The 12,391-nt window shown below is 43.0% G+C and overlaps 1 protein-coding gene across 4 annotated transcripts in view; it reads right to left on the bottom strand.

Annotated features, from left to right (window-relative positions):
- Window positions 1-1,519: 1,519 nt before the first annotated feature.
- The window catches only part of TTYH2 (tweety family member 2), a 155,478-nt gene continuing 144,606 nt past the window's right edge, over window positions 1,520-12,391 (bottom strand). For 3 of the 4 annotated variants that reach the window (XM_068110650.2, XM_068110649.2, XM_078774193.1), the window contains 2 exons: window positions 3,829-3,902; window positions 1,520-2,747 (listed from right to left, as the gene is read on the bottom strand). In XM_068110650.2, coding sequence (XP_067966751.1) covers window positions 3,872-3,902 — 31 coding nt within the window. In that variant the 3' untranslated portion in view covers window positions 1,520-2,747; window positions 3,829-3,871. The remainder of the gene's footprint in view (window positions 2,748-3,828; window positions 3,903-12,391) is intronic. The other variant, XM_068110651.2, reaches the window with a different exon arrangement.

The following is a 12,391-nucleotide window of genomic DNA, read 5'->3' as shown; positions in this document are numbered from 1 at the left end:
CATTTATTTTGTATAGCGCTTTTCCAGAAGCCCAAAGGCGCTTTGACAGAGTGGAAAACATAATGCATAACAATACATGAAAACAACAATTGCAAAAAGACAAGAATCAAGAAAACAAACAGCAGCGATATACGGCATATATATAAGACAAGAATCAAAAAGACAAGACAAGAATCAATAGGGAAATATTTAAAGCAAAAGGAGGGAGAAGGAGAAGAGATAGTCAGGGGTTAAATGCTGTGGGTTGAATGTTGAATGCAGCGTTGAACAGGTGGGTCTTTAGTGATGTTTTGAATGTGGTGAGTGAGGAGGAGTCTCTGATGGTGTGAGGTAGTGAGTTCCAGAGGGTGGGAGCAGCGATGGAGAAGGCCCTGTCCCCCCAGGATCTGAATTTGGTCCGGATGGAGGGGGTCAGGAGGTTGGTACCAGCAGAGCGGAGGTTGCGGGTGGGAGTGTGTCTGGAGAGGAGGTCAGCCAGGTAGGATGGGGCCAGGTTATGGAGGGCTTTGTATGTCAAGAGGAGGATTTTGTACTGGATTCTCTGGGGGATGGGGAGCCAGTGAAGCTTGTAAAGGACGGTCCTGATGTCTTGCCCTGATGTTCTTTCTGGACAGCTGAGGTTTCCTCCTGGCACACCTCCCATGTAGATCAAATTTGTACAGCCTCTTTCTTGTGGTAGACTCGTGCACTTTGACATCAACAGTGGCAAGAGCTACCTGTAGGTCCCGTGATGACATTCTGGGGTTCCTAGAGACTTCTTTCAGCATCCTGCGGTCTGCTCTTGGGCTGAACTTGCTGGGGCGGCCTGGCCTGAACAAGTTGGCAGTTGTTTGGAATCTTCTACACTTGTAGATGATCTTCCGGACAGTCGAATGATTGATTTCAAATTGTTTGGAGATCTTTTTAAATCCCTTCCCAGACTCGTAGGCATCTATAACCTTCTTTCTGAAGGCCTCAGAGAGCTCTTTTGATCTAGGCATGCTGACGCCGCACACTTCAACAACAAAGAGCAAACCAAACGAAATGTCTGAGGTTTAAATAAGACAGGTTCCTCCAAGATCCTCTCTAACGATGTTCTAAGCATTTGCTCCTGAGCTGGTGCACCTGATTCTAATTTTAGGTATTTGAAGTAGTGATAAATGTAGGGGTGTACTTACTTTTTCCACATGCGAAATTTGCATTTATGTTTATATAAATTATACAATGGACTACAAAATGTAAATGTTTCATGATATTTGTTATATTATATCACCTTTATCTATCAATATTGTTGAAAGGAAGATCAAATAGCTGTATGTTGAAATATGTCGAAAAAGTCAAAATTTTACATGGGGTGTACTTACTTTTTCACGTGACTGTATATATATATATATATATACACATGCACTGTATGTACACACAGTTTGCCCACTAGATGGCAGACGCTAGCTGCTAACTTTGATTGTGTGAACCAAATAAATATAAAATAAAATCACAAATTTCTTCATCCAAAGTAACCCTAATTAGTCAAACAATGAAATTAAACATAATAATGTTTATTAGCAAGAGTATAATTAACAACATTAATTATCCTACCTTAGTCGTTTTTTAAATAAGTTCTCCCTAATGGTTTAAAAATTATTATTTTCAAACTTTCAAGCAGTAGTATTAAATCGCAGAAAAGAATACAAAAGTCATTAAGCAAAATGAAGCCAGTGACTCCAGACAGCGCTCCCTCCATGTAACCACACGTTGCCACGGACATCAGCCGGGTAATCGATATTCAGCAGAGCGATAGCACAAGAATATATATATTTTCACATCAGCACATGGAGGAAGAGGTCCCGAAATCAGACAGATCGGTTCATACACAAATGGAAAGAAAGATATATAAGTTGCTCATGGGATTGCTGTGGACATTAAGTGGAATGCAGTGGCAGCAGGCAGGAAGCGATAACTTCAATAGTTATCCTTATATTTGTACAAATTAAGAGCATTGTGTTACTGTATTTTACGTAGTCACAGCGGCACGTTCGCGGTGTAAACTGAAATTTTAAAAGCTGCAGATGTATTGGGTTTTTCTTTTTTCCAAATACAATTTGCTTAAATTTTTAATTGTTATTTTTAGTCAGTAACATCGACCTTGAAATCTCCAAAGTTCAAAAACACATTTAAAATTGTTGTGAAGTAGCAGACAAGTTAAATAGTTAGAATGATCATTTATAACAAAATCTCACAAACTTCTGGTCATGCAGCTGTAAAAAAAGGATTTACGTCATGTGATTGATTAATGCTGCTAAGTCGTGTGATCCAAAAATTGCAACATTCCCTTTAAAACGGTCTTGATAAAAACTGGCAATTGACATGTTGAAAATGCAATGCGGTGGTTTTTACCATGGTCTCTTCTCCTTATCCTCACAATATAATGCTTGCACATGTGGAGCACATACTGGAACAAACTTTTAATTTTACTCCATCACATGGAATAGACTCCAGGAATGTTTTCGACAGGAAGTGTGTGGAAGAGCATGTAGACGTTGTGCTCGTGGAGATTCTATCAACACACACTTTCATTGTTGTTTTAATCCGCGGAACATCCATAATTTGTTGCATGCTTGCTCGCATTACGAACATGCAGGAAATGTAAAAACATGTCAAATGGGTTACTCTCAGAAGACGGGAAGAGTGAGTACTTATGGCTCAACACACGAGGCCCGAAGCTGCATGTCATCTGTGCCGTGGATTATTGGTCTCATGCTCGGCGTATACTGCAAAGAGGAAGAAAAAAAGACAAGGGAAGACTGCCATTATACAGAACATAATAACTTGTTCTTATTGAACCCAACAGTTCCAAAAATGGATGTTAACCCTTACTATGCTAAAGGTGTAAAACATATCTGTATCCATCTTGTCCACCCCATGCATCCTCGGTGTCCATCTTGTCCACCCCATGCATCCTCTGTGTCCATCTTGTCCACCCCATGCATCCTCTGTGTCCATCTTGTCCACCGCATGCATCCTCTGTGTCCATCTTGTCCATGCCATGCATCCTCTGTGTCCATCTTGCCCACCCCATGCATCCTGTGTCCATCTTGTCCACCCCATGCATCCTCTCTGTCCATCTTATCCACCCCGTGCATCCTCTCTGTCCATCTTGTCCACCCCATGCATGCGTATTTTGCGTCCTGTTCTCGTCTGTTCCATCCTGATCCTTTCAGTGTACTAGCTCTTCCATGAGCCTCGACTATGTATCTATAGAAAAACATTTCCAAAAGATTAATTTCATCTACGTTTTCCATATTATTTGTACCAAAATGTAATTCCTTTGTTACAGTGAGTTACTTTTCAATGTTAGGCTTTTGAATGGAAAAATGCATTATAAAGTATACTTATGTTAGAGCAGGAAGACAAACATAGCCATTGCTTTCAGTCAGCCACTTGGTGAATTAGGATCTACTAAATCACAACTCCAAAATCAAACGCACGCACAAATGCTGAACCCCGGTAGCCTACGCTATATTTAATTATGCCGAAGTGCAAGATAATATGAGGCAATGCTATGATATTGTTCGCTGTTATAAGCAAGAACCCTGACAACATCCAGGCTTGAGCTGGCAAGTGGCAAGTAACATCTGTGTTTGAACAATGTCAGGTATGACGAGTTTAAAACAAGATAAATCCCAATCAGATGCCCCTGACTTTAAATGGCAACGCAATTCCAGAGTTCTCCATTGTCAACATCCTGAGGGCACTAACGAACAAAAGTTCAACCGGGTGAAACAAATCAACAATGTGACTACAAGAGCAGGACAGACGCTGGCGCTGGGTAATCTGTGATGAATGGCTCACCTCCTGATCCCCGAAGACCTCTCCACCACCTACAACGCTCGGCTCAGGTATGTGATGGAATACTCACTGCTCGCCTGGATGGGAGCATCCGAAACAACACTTAGGAAGCCTGACTGATTTGGGGACAGATCTGCCAGCTTTATTGGCCTGCCACCATATAAAATCAGCATCCATTCTGTCACACCAGCAATTTGTGGCCGCAGTATCTATGACCAGCATTCATAATAAAGGATGCGAAGTTAAGCTTATTTGGTACATGTTTAATATGAGGAAGTATCTGTCCCGCATCTTAAACCTCACACAAAAATGAGGATAACGTTTAATCTGACGGTATCCTGATTAGTATTGAATATAAAACTAGAAAGCATCTGAAAAATGCAAAGTCCGTCCACTTATGTTTGTATTTAGGTGTATTCTTCTTCTTCTTCTTCTTCTGTATGCTCAAAATAACAGAAACAGTTTAAAAAAAAGACAAAATGAAAATTAATCATTTTATGCAGCCTTGACCTTTGAGCTTTAGATCTAAAAAAATAATCAGCTTCTAGCTTTTGATTGGTGAACCAATTCAGTGCCCCAATATGCAAATTCTTAAAATTTTAGGTCAATCGGACAAAAATTGATGATTTTATGCAACGTTGCTCTTTGACCTTTTGATCTAAAAAAAGAAAAAAAAGAAAAGCTTGGAGCTTTTGATTGGTGAACCAGTTATCTCACTTGTTGGACAAACATTCCCCAGATAAATCACCAGTTATCTCACTCAGACCAAACACTCCTTCGTATATAGAGGAGGCTTGAGAAGCAAAGGGAACAAAATGGCGTGTTGAACGTCGAATGATGAAGTCAGGTTTAGAGATTGACAGGCGACAGCCGATAGTAAAAAGAACAGTATAAAGTCCTACAATGGAATCATAGCTGAATCAAAGTCTTGATATCTGACACCTAAGATAGCACAATCTATCAATAAACAGCTTTTCCAGTTGGTGAGGAAGCTTTCCTGTCTAATATTGGGTCAAGTCTTTCCAAAAAGGAGGTGACAGTCATTAACGGTCTTCTCTAGGAATCATTCAACCTGCCGTCAGATATAGCACAGGGATCCATTATGGGATCTCTCGACTGTATCCTGTACACTGCTCCTTTGAGGGACATCATCCATGGTCATCAAGGTGTTCATGATATGATTTATGCTGACAACACACAATTGAATGTTATACTTAAACCAAGTGAACTCTCCAGTGGGGTCGAGAAACTGGAGGGGTGCATCGCAGATGTGAAATCCTGGGTCAGTGACTACAGTATGATGCTTCATGATGCTAAGACGGAAGTTTACACGTCACATCCCAGTTTCGAAACTCCAATCAATTGCCAGATCTACACATCGGTGGTGAAGAAATTAGTTGCTCTGATTCTGCTCGAAACTTTGGCGTGATAGTTGACAACGTGCTTAACATATGAAGCAACAAATATATAACACCTGCCTAGCAGCAGCATTTGATATCTACAAAATTGGAAAGATCTGGAACAATCTCGAACAATGTTCCAACAAATGCCTGGGCCACACATTTGCAACATCTCGTCTTGATCACTGCAGTAGTTTGTTCATCAACTTAGCCAGCTCTGACACGACTCAATTTCAACAAATCCAGAGAACATCGCACCTGTTATTCCCACAATGTGTGATTCAAGATCTTGCTTCTCACCTACAAGGCTCAAAACGGACTTGCGCCTTCATACATCACAGAATTCCTCATATTCCGAAAGTGTTCATATTTTGCACGAAATTCTGTTCATAATCTCACAGCACACCTGCGAATGATACACGGACCCCACACGCACACTTGCTATGGAGGTGACTGAGCTCTGTCTGTTCCTGCCACAAAACTCTGGAAGAATCTTCCAATTTATGTAGGTAATGGCCTTTAATGGATGCATTCAAACGAGACTTAAAGTTATATTTTAAAATTACTTTAAAACGTTTTTAATGTTTATAACCGAATATGTAGGCCTGGAAGGATAATGTAAAGGTATGCACACTCACCTCTAAGCTGCCCAGCCTGGGTTTTGAATCTCTCCCCAGCTATAAACTGTCATCCTCGTGTTTCACAGGTAGGGTGATTCATCAATGTGTGTGCCATCCCTCGGTTGGACATTCAAATGGGCATCTCGTCTTCTGGCATTAGTTGGTGGACAATCAAATCCCATTATGTCTTTTTTGCAATACCTTGGCAAATGTCCAAATTCATACACTCTCAGTCAAATATCCTACATTGGAGTGAGGAATCGTCCAGGATTGCAACCCTAGCCAAGAAACTGCTTCGACAGAACAGACGCTCTGTATAGACTATAGGGCATGGTGCCTGACGATGAAATAATATATAGTCATAGTAATATGTACTCAGGTCTATTTATAGTGTAAATGTATTTAGTAAATGTAATTGGTATACATTTATATTATGTACTAGCAGAATGCACCCGGCGTTGCCCGGGTTCTTTTTGAATGAATTTACTACTATAATTGAGCTTTTACTCACGGCCGTAGAATATTGACTACTATAATTCAGCTCAGCTTTTAATTGCGAAATGGGCCCAGCCCGGCCGAGGCGGCCTCGACCGGCCTCGCCACCTAGCCTATAACCTTCCCGGGGCCTGTCCCGACATTTTTGGTTCTTTTTGAATGAATTTACTACCATAATTCGGCTTTTACTCGCGGCCGTAGAAGATTGACTACTATAATTCAGCTCAGCTTTTAATTGCGAAATGGGCCCAGCCCGGCCGAGGCGGCCTCGACCGGCCTCGCCACCTAGCCTATAACCTTCCCGGGGCCCGTTCCGACATTTTTTGTTTCAGAGGTTTCATCCTATCTTTCACCGTTCAGGAGATTAGCGCGTGCAGACAAACAAACAAACAAACAGAAACTTTCTTTTATATACTGTGTATAGAAGAAGATAGAAGATAGATATAATTATTATATTATGTAATATGTATATTGGTATATTGGTATACCTGCACACACGAAGCAAAAAGTGGAGTTAAGCAATTGGTTCATGTCCGTCCGTCCATCCCTCTGATCAGTTTATGATCATCAGTTTATGATCATCAGTTTATGAAAGAGGAATAACTTATTTAAATCGAGTGTTATATTTTAAACACGAATGGGAACATAAATAGGAAGATAAGTTTCTCGGTTCACCGTAGTTTGCCATTGAATCCAGCCCGATCGCGCATGTACAGAGAAGAGTGAGATAATGTTTTTACTCTGGCTGATATGTTTAAGATAATGAAGGGTTTAGGACTTTAGGCAAAGTAAGTGCAGAAGAATTATTCAGCCCAATAGACAGCGATAAGACCAGGGGCCTTAGCCTGAGAGTAAGGAAAAAGTGAGTTAAGTTGAGGGTCTTTCACTCAGAGAAGTGAATGCATGGAATAGTCTCCTTGGAAAGGTAGTGCAGCAGAAACAGTCGATAAGTTTAAATTGGAATTAGATAGGTACCTGGAAGTGTTGGATATAGAAGGGTATTGGAATGTTGGCAGGATTTTTAGGTAGCTCGAGTATAGATGGGTGATTGTGTGCATCAGTGTGGAGTGTCGTGTCTGTGGGGGTCTCGTCAAGGGGTGGTGTGTGGTTGATATTGTGTGTTTCTCACCAAAGAACTGCCTTCACCCACCAACCCCCTGAAAATGTTTTTTAAAATATTTTTCAAATATGAAATTGCTTTTTATATTTTTTAATTTAAATGATTAAAATAAATACATTTCCCCATTTTAATTTTGACACCTTTAGGATATCCCTGTGTGTGTGCCATGTTGTCTCATCCACATTCGTCACCTCATTTCCCCAATGAAATTGCGTCGTTTTGACGAATAAAAAAAGGTCTGGTGTTGAGGTGGCCGAATGACCTCCGCCTGCGTCTAGTTTCCTTGTGTATCCTTGTGTAACACTTTGTGGGGTATTGTGTTCTATGAACTCTCTAGTTTTGCAGGAAATAGGGTTGGCAGGATAGCATAGAGGTAAGCACACTCAACCCTGAGCTGTCTAGCCTGGGTTTAAATCTCGACCCAGCTATGAACTGTCATCCCAGTGTTTCACATGCAGGGTAATTCATCAATGTGCGTACTATCCCTCAGATGGACGTTAAACTAGGCGTCTTGTCTGCTGGTATTAGTTGGTAATTCTTGGTGTTACAAATGAGCAAGGTCCTGGCTCACAGGGGTTTTGTGATAGATCCATTCATTGGGAGGAGCATAAAATGTAAAATGGCGTTAGAGGCTGCAATGCTGCCTTAGAAAGAAACTTACAGGGACCTGCAAGGTAAAGTGAAGCAATCAACCATAACAAGCTGTTTATATTTTATTTTATTTTTTACAAAGGTCGATAGCACCACCACAACAACCATGCCAACAGCCAGCAGTGCTTCAACCAGGTCCCGATGATCCAACAGCCATCAAAGGTTTTACATACACATTTTTCTCGCCTCCATCCACCCCCCTTCCTCACTCACTCTAACAGCATCGTCATCACATCCCAAGCTAAATCTTTTGTTTTACATTTACACCAGAGTGGTACGTAATGTTTTTACCCTTACCCACCTTGTTATTTTGCAAAAAAATCCCCTCCCTGTTTTGGAATGTAAATTTAAAAGGTAAAGGTCTTTTGGTTTCCATTTACGGCAGCGGACGTAATATGTTTATCCTCACTCACATTGCTGTTTTGTAAAAATCATGTCGCTGTTTTCGAATAAATTTAAAAGGTAAAGCTCTTGTGTTTTTGTTTATTTTATAATGGATTTATTTTATTTACGTGTTTATTTGAATGTTAACATGCTTTATATATGCTTTATATATTTATTTCAATGGTGAAGTGTCTATTTCTGGCTGCCGCTGACTTTCCTCGATATTTTCTTAAAGTCCAGGAACCAAACCCACATTTTCTCATTGGCCCTTGCTGTCTGCTATCACGGTTTTAAATATCACAGATTTTTCCAGAAACCGAACTCCCGCGATATTTGAGGGTTTACTGTATCTTCAAAAAAGGGGTGTTTAAATTTACCCCAACACCCAGTTTTCATTCATGCAATCCGGTACAGTTCCCTTAGTATGCTTGCAAAGTTTTGGTCTGCTAGGTTTCATGGTTTTGGAGTTATGGAGGAGACACACTGACTGACTGACTGACTGACTGACACACTGACACACATACTGACATTTATTATTATAGATATATTTATCTGCACATATACCTGGGGCAACATTAAATTATATTTTTATGATTAATTAATTACACTGGCCAACAAGTCATTTTAATCAGATACAATTATAGGTGGGCTAGTTAGCTCTTGGGAATCCGATTCCAAATCTGTTTTTGGTTTTCCTCTAAGCACGCAGAAGTTTTCTTGATGAGACCGATAACATTTAAAAGGTTATTTTCTTTAGGCAATAACATAACCTTTCATATGCCTTAAGGCCTTAAGGCAATAACCCATCATATTTGATCGGTCTCATCACAAAAACTAGACGTACTAGAGGAAAAACAAAAGCAGATTTGGAATCAGTGTGCAAAGCTGGTCTCAAAAAGTGCGCTTACATCTTTGATGAGAGATAAAAAGTTTGATTTTGTCGACCAGCGTTATTAGAGTGGAGGATATAAATGATCTTTGTGGTTAATTATTTGTTGGAATCAATACATTTTTATCTGTGCCCCAGTAGTTAAATAAATTAAATTATTCTTGAAAAGATTCTGCTTCCGTTCTTCTTCTGTGCATGTCTATGATAAATGGTTGAACTTGTGCATAAAGTAAATTTGTGGTCACAATTTCAAGGGTTTATCACTCAGCTAATACTTATGATTGGATCACAGTGAAAAGGTCATTTGGATTGTCAGGGATATGGGACATGATTTTCCCATTAATTATGTTTTTCCCTTTATGTCAGGGATATGGTACATAATCCCCCTCTCTCCCTTCCAGCTTCCAATAGTTCACCTGGATTTGGATGAATAGGATTTGTACATTTGTGTGGTTCTGTCCATTGAGTTGTATTCCGTTTTATTCCTGAGCAGAGCATTCAACTCTGACCATTCGGTTTTATCTTTGCTCTGTGCTGAATGTAATCTTTGTAGTCCCGGTTAACGTAATTAGCCCCTTCTGTTTCAAGAACTTTCGATTTCACCAAAAGAGTTGTGGCTGTCCCATCGTATGTATTCACCCACCTTCCTGGATAAATCAGTTAATTTTTGTAGTGCTGCTCCTAAAGTTATTATTTATCCATAATTACTAGGTCCTTAGTTATCCTTAATTATTTACTGTAGTTTTCTTTTTTAATCATAACATTAAATGTATTCATTTGCATCCCTTATTATTTCACTATATTTGTAAAGTGAAAGTCTACCAAATGCTTATGGTTGCTAGTGTGGGCGAAAAGGGTTTAATGCCATGCTGGGAATCTTTTTTCCAGTCTCATTAATTATTGGGGGATTTTCTGCAGTTTTCCCTCCAGTACTTAGCATACAAAGCTATATTCAGTGTGCTGATGTGGATTTGAATAAAAAGAATTGTTAACTTAAATTGACTTAAACAGATATTGGCTATGATGATGGATTTGTGTGTATTTGTTCAGCTTTTCATCAAAATATGTTTCACAGTGACCGAAGGCTCTTGCAGGAGTTTATATTGGTACTAGCAGAAGTACCCGGCATTGCCGGGCGGGGGAGGGGAGGGGGAGGGGAACGGGGGGGGGAGGGGAGGGGAAGGGGGAGGGGAGAAGAGTGGGAGGGGGAGGGGGAGAGGGGAGAAGAGGGGGGGATGGGGAGGGTGAGGGATGGGAGGGGGTGGGAGGGGGGAGATGGGTGAGGGGGGAGGGGTGGTAGGGGGGGAGGGGTGAGGGGGGAGGGGGGGAGGGGAGAGGGAAGAGGGGGGATGGGGAGGGTGAGGGATGGGAGGGTGAGGGATGGGAGGGGGGAGGGTGAGGGATGGGATGGGGAGGGGGAGTGGGTGGGAGGGGGGGAGGGGGAGGGGTGGGAGGGTGAGGAGTGGGGAGGGGGAGGAGGGGGGAGGGGGGGGAGAGGAAGGTGGGAGGGGGAGGGGAGGGGGGGAGGGGCAGGGGGGACCCGGCAGAAGTACCCGGCATTGCTGGGTGGGGGAGGGGAGGGGAGGGGAGGGGAACGGGGGGGGGAGGGGAGAAGAGGGGGGGAGGGGAGAAGGGTGGGGGAGGGGAGGGGGAAAAGGGAGGGGAGGGGAGAAGGGGAGGGGGTAGGATGGAGGGGGTAGGGTGGAGGGGGAAGGGAGGGGGAGGGGGGAGGGGGAAGGGGGAGGGGAGGGGGAGGGGGAAAGGGAGGGGGGTGGGGGGAGGGGCAAAGTGAGGGGGAGGGGGGAGAGGAAAAGGGAGGGGAGGGGGAGGGGGAAAAGGGAGGGGGAGGGGGAAGGGGGGAAAGGGAGGGGGAGGGGGAGAAATGGAGGGGGAGGGGGAAAATGGAGGGGGAGGGGAGAAGGGGAGGGGGGAGGGGGAGGGGGAGGGGGAGGGGAGAAGGGGAGGGGTAGGGTGGAGGGGGTAGGGTGGAGGGGGAAGGGAAGGGGGGACGGAGGGGGGAGAGGGAAGGGGATGGCCAGTCAACAATGACGTTGCAGTTCTCATGGTCGGAGAGCAGCACAACAATCGGACATAGTCCTGCATATTCGCAACAGCACGAAGCGGATTTTAGAGATTCACCGATCCTGTGACGTCCTCCTGTACCGGCGTTGCCGGGCGGGGGAAGGGACACCCGTACATTCCCAACCCGTACATTCGCCCTCTCGACTCAAGCTCACTCGGACAAAAGCCTCGCACAAATTACACCGTTAAGGCCCAATGGTCATGTCTATGCCACAAATCACGGGCGCACTGAATTGAAAATACTAGGGCATGCCCGTACTATATATAAGCTAGGACGTGCCCGTACGTGGGTGCCCGTTCCTTGCCAAAAAATAAATAAATAAAAAAATTTGTGTAGGGGTGTGTGTGTGTAAACATCCTAGGGCGTGCCCGTACGTGGGTGCAAAAAAACATGCGTGCAAACAACAACAACAAAAAAAAACTTTGAAACCACGTGGCAGTAACGACCACAGAACCCCCCCCTCTATTTACATGAATGGTTTGGTCCATTCGCAACGACCACAGAACCCCCCCCTCTATTTACATGAAATGGTTTGGTCCAAAGCGAACGGCTTGCGGTGTTTGGTAAAGAAATCGCCATAGCTCGGTAAGTACTTGTCCGATTAATATGAAACCTTGAAAAGGCACATCCTCGGGTCCCCAGCAATATACCTGGCAAGTTTCAAGTATATCGGACCGGTAGTTGTCGAGAAACAGCGGTCACAGACAAACATACACACATACAAACACACATACACACATACACACAGAGATTAATGGAATTATAGATAGATATAGAACGCTCATACTCCGTGAAAAGTGAAGCCGCCGTGTCGCCATCTTGGTCAGCACGACTCGACCAACTCGCTTCGCGGATCTCGTTTTGTGCGGCAATAAACTGCTCCAATCGGTTACGGAAGGGTTGTGGAAAGACGTTTCACAGCTG

This window comes from Myxine glutinosa, chromosome 3, assembly GCF_964187855.1.
Source record: "Myxine glutinosa chromosome 3, kmMyxGlut1.1, whole genome shotgun sequence".
Lineage (NCBI taxonomy): Eukaryota > Metazoa > Chordata > Myxini > Myxiniformes > Myxinidae > Myxine > Myxine glutinosa.
This window is presented reverse-complemented; position numbering and strand designations above follow the sequence as displayed.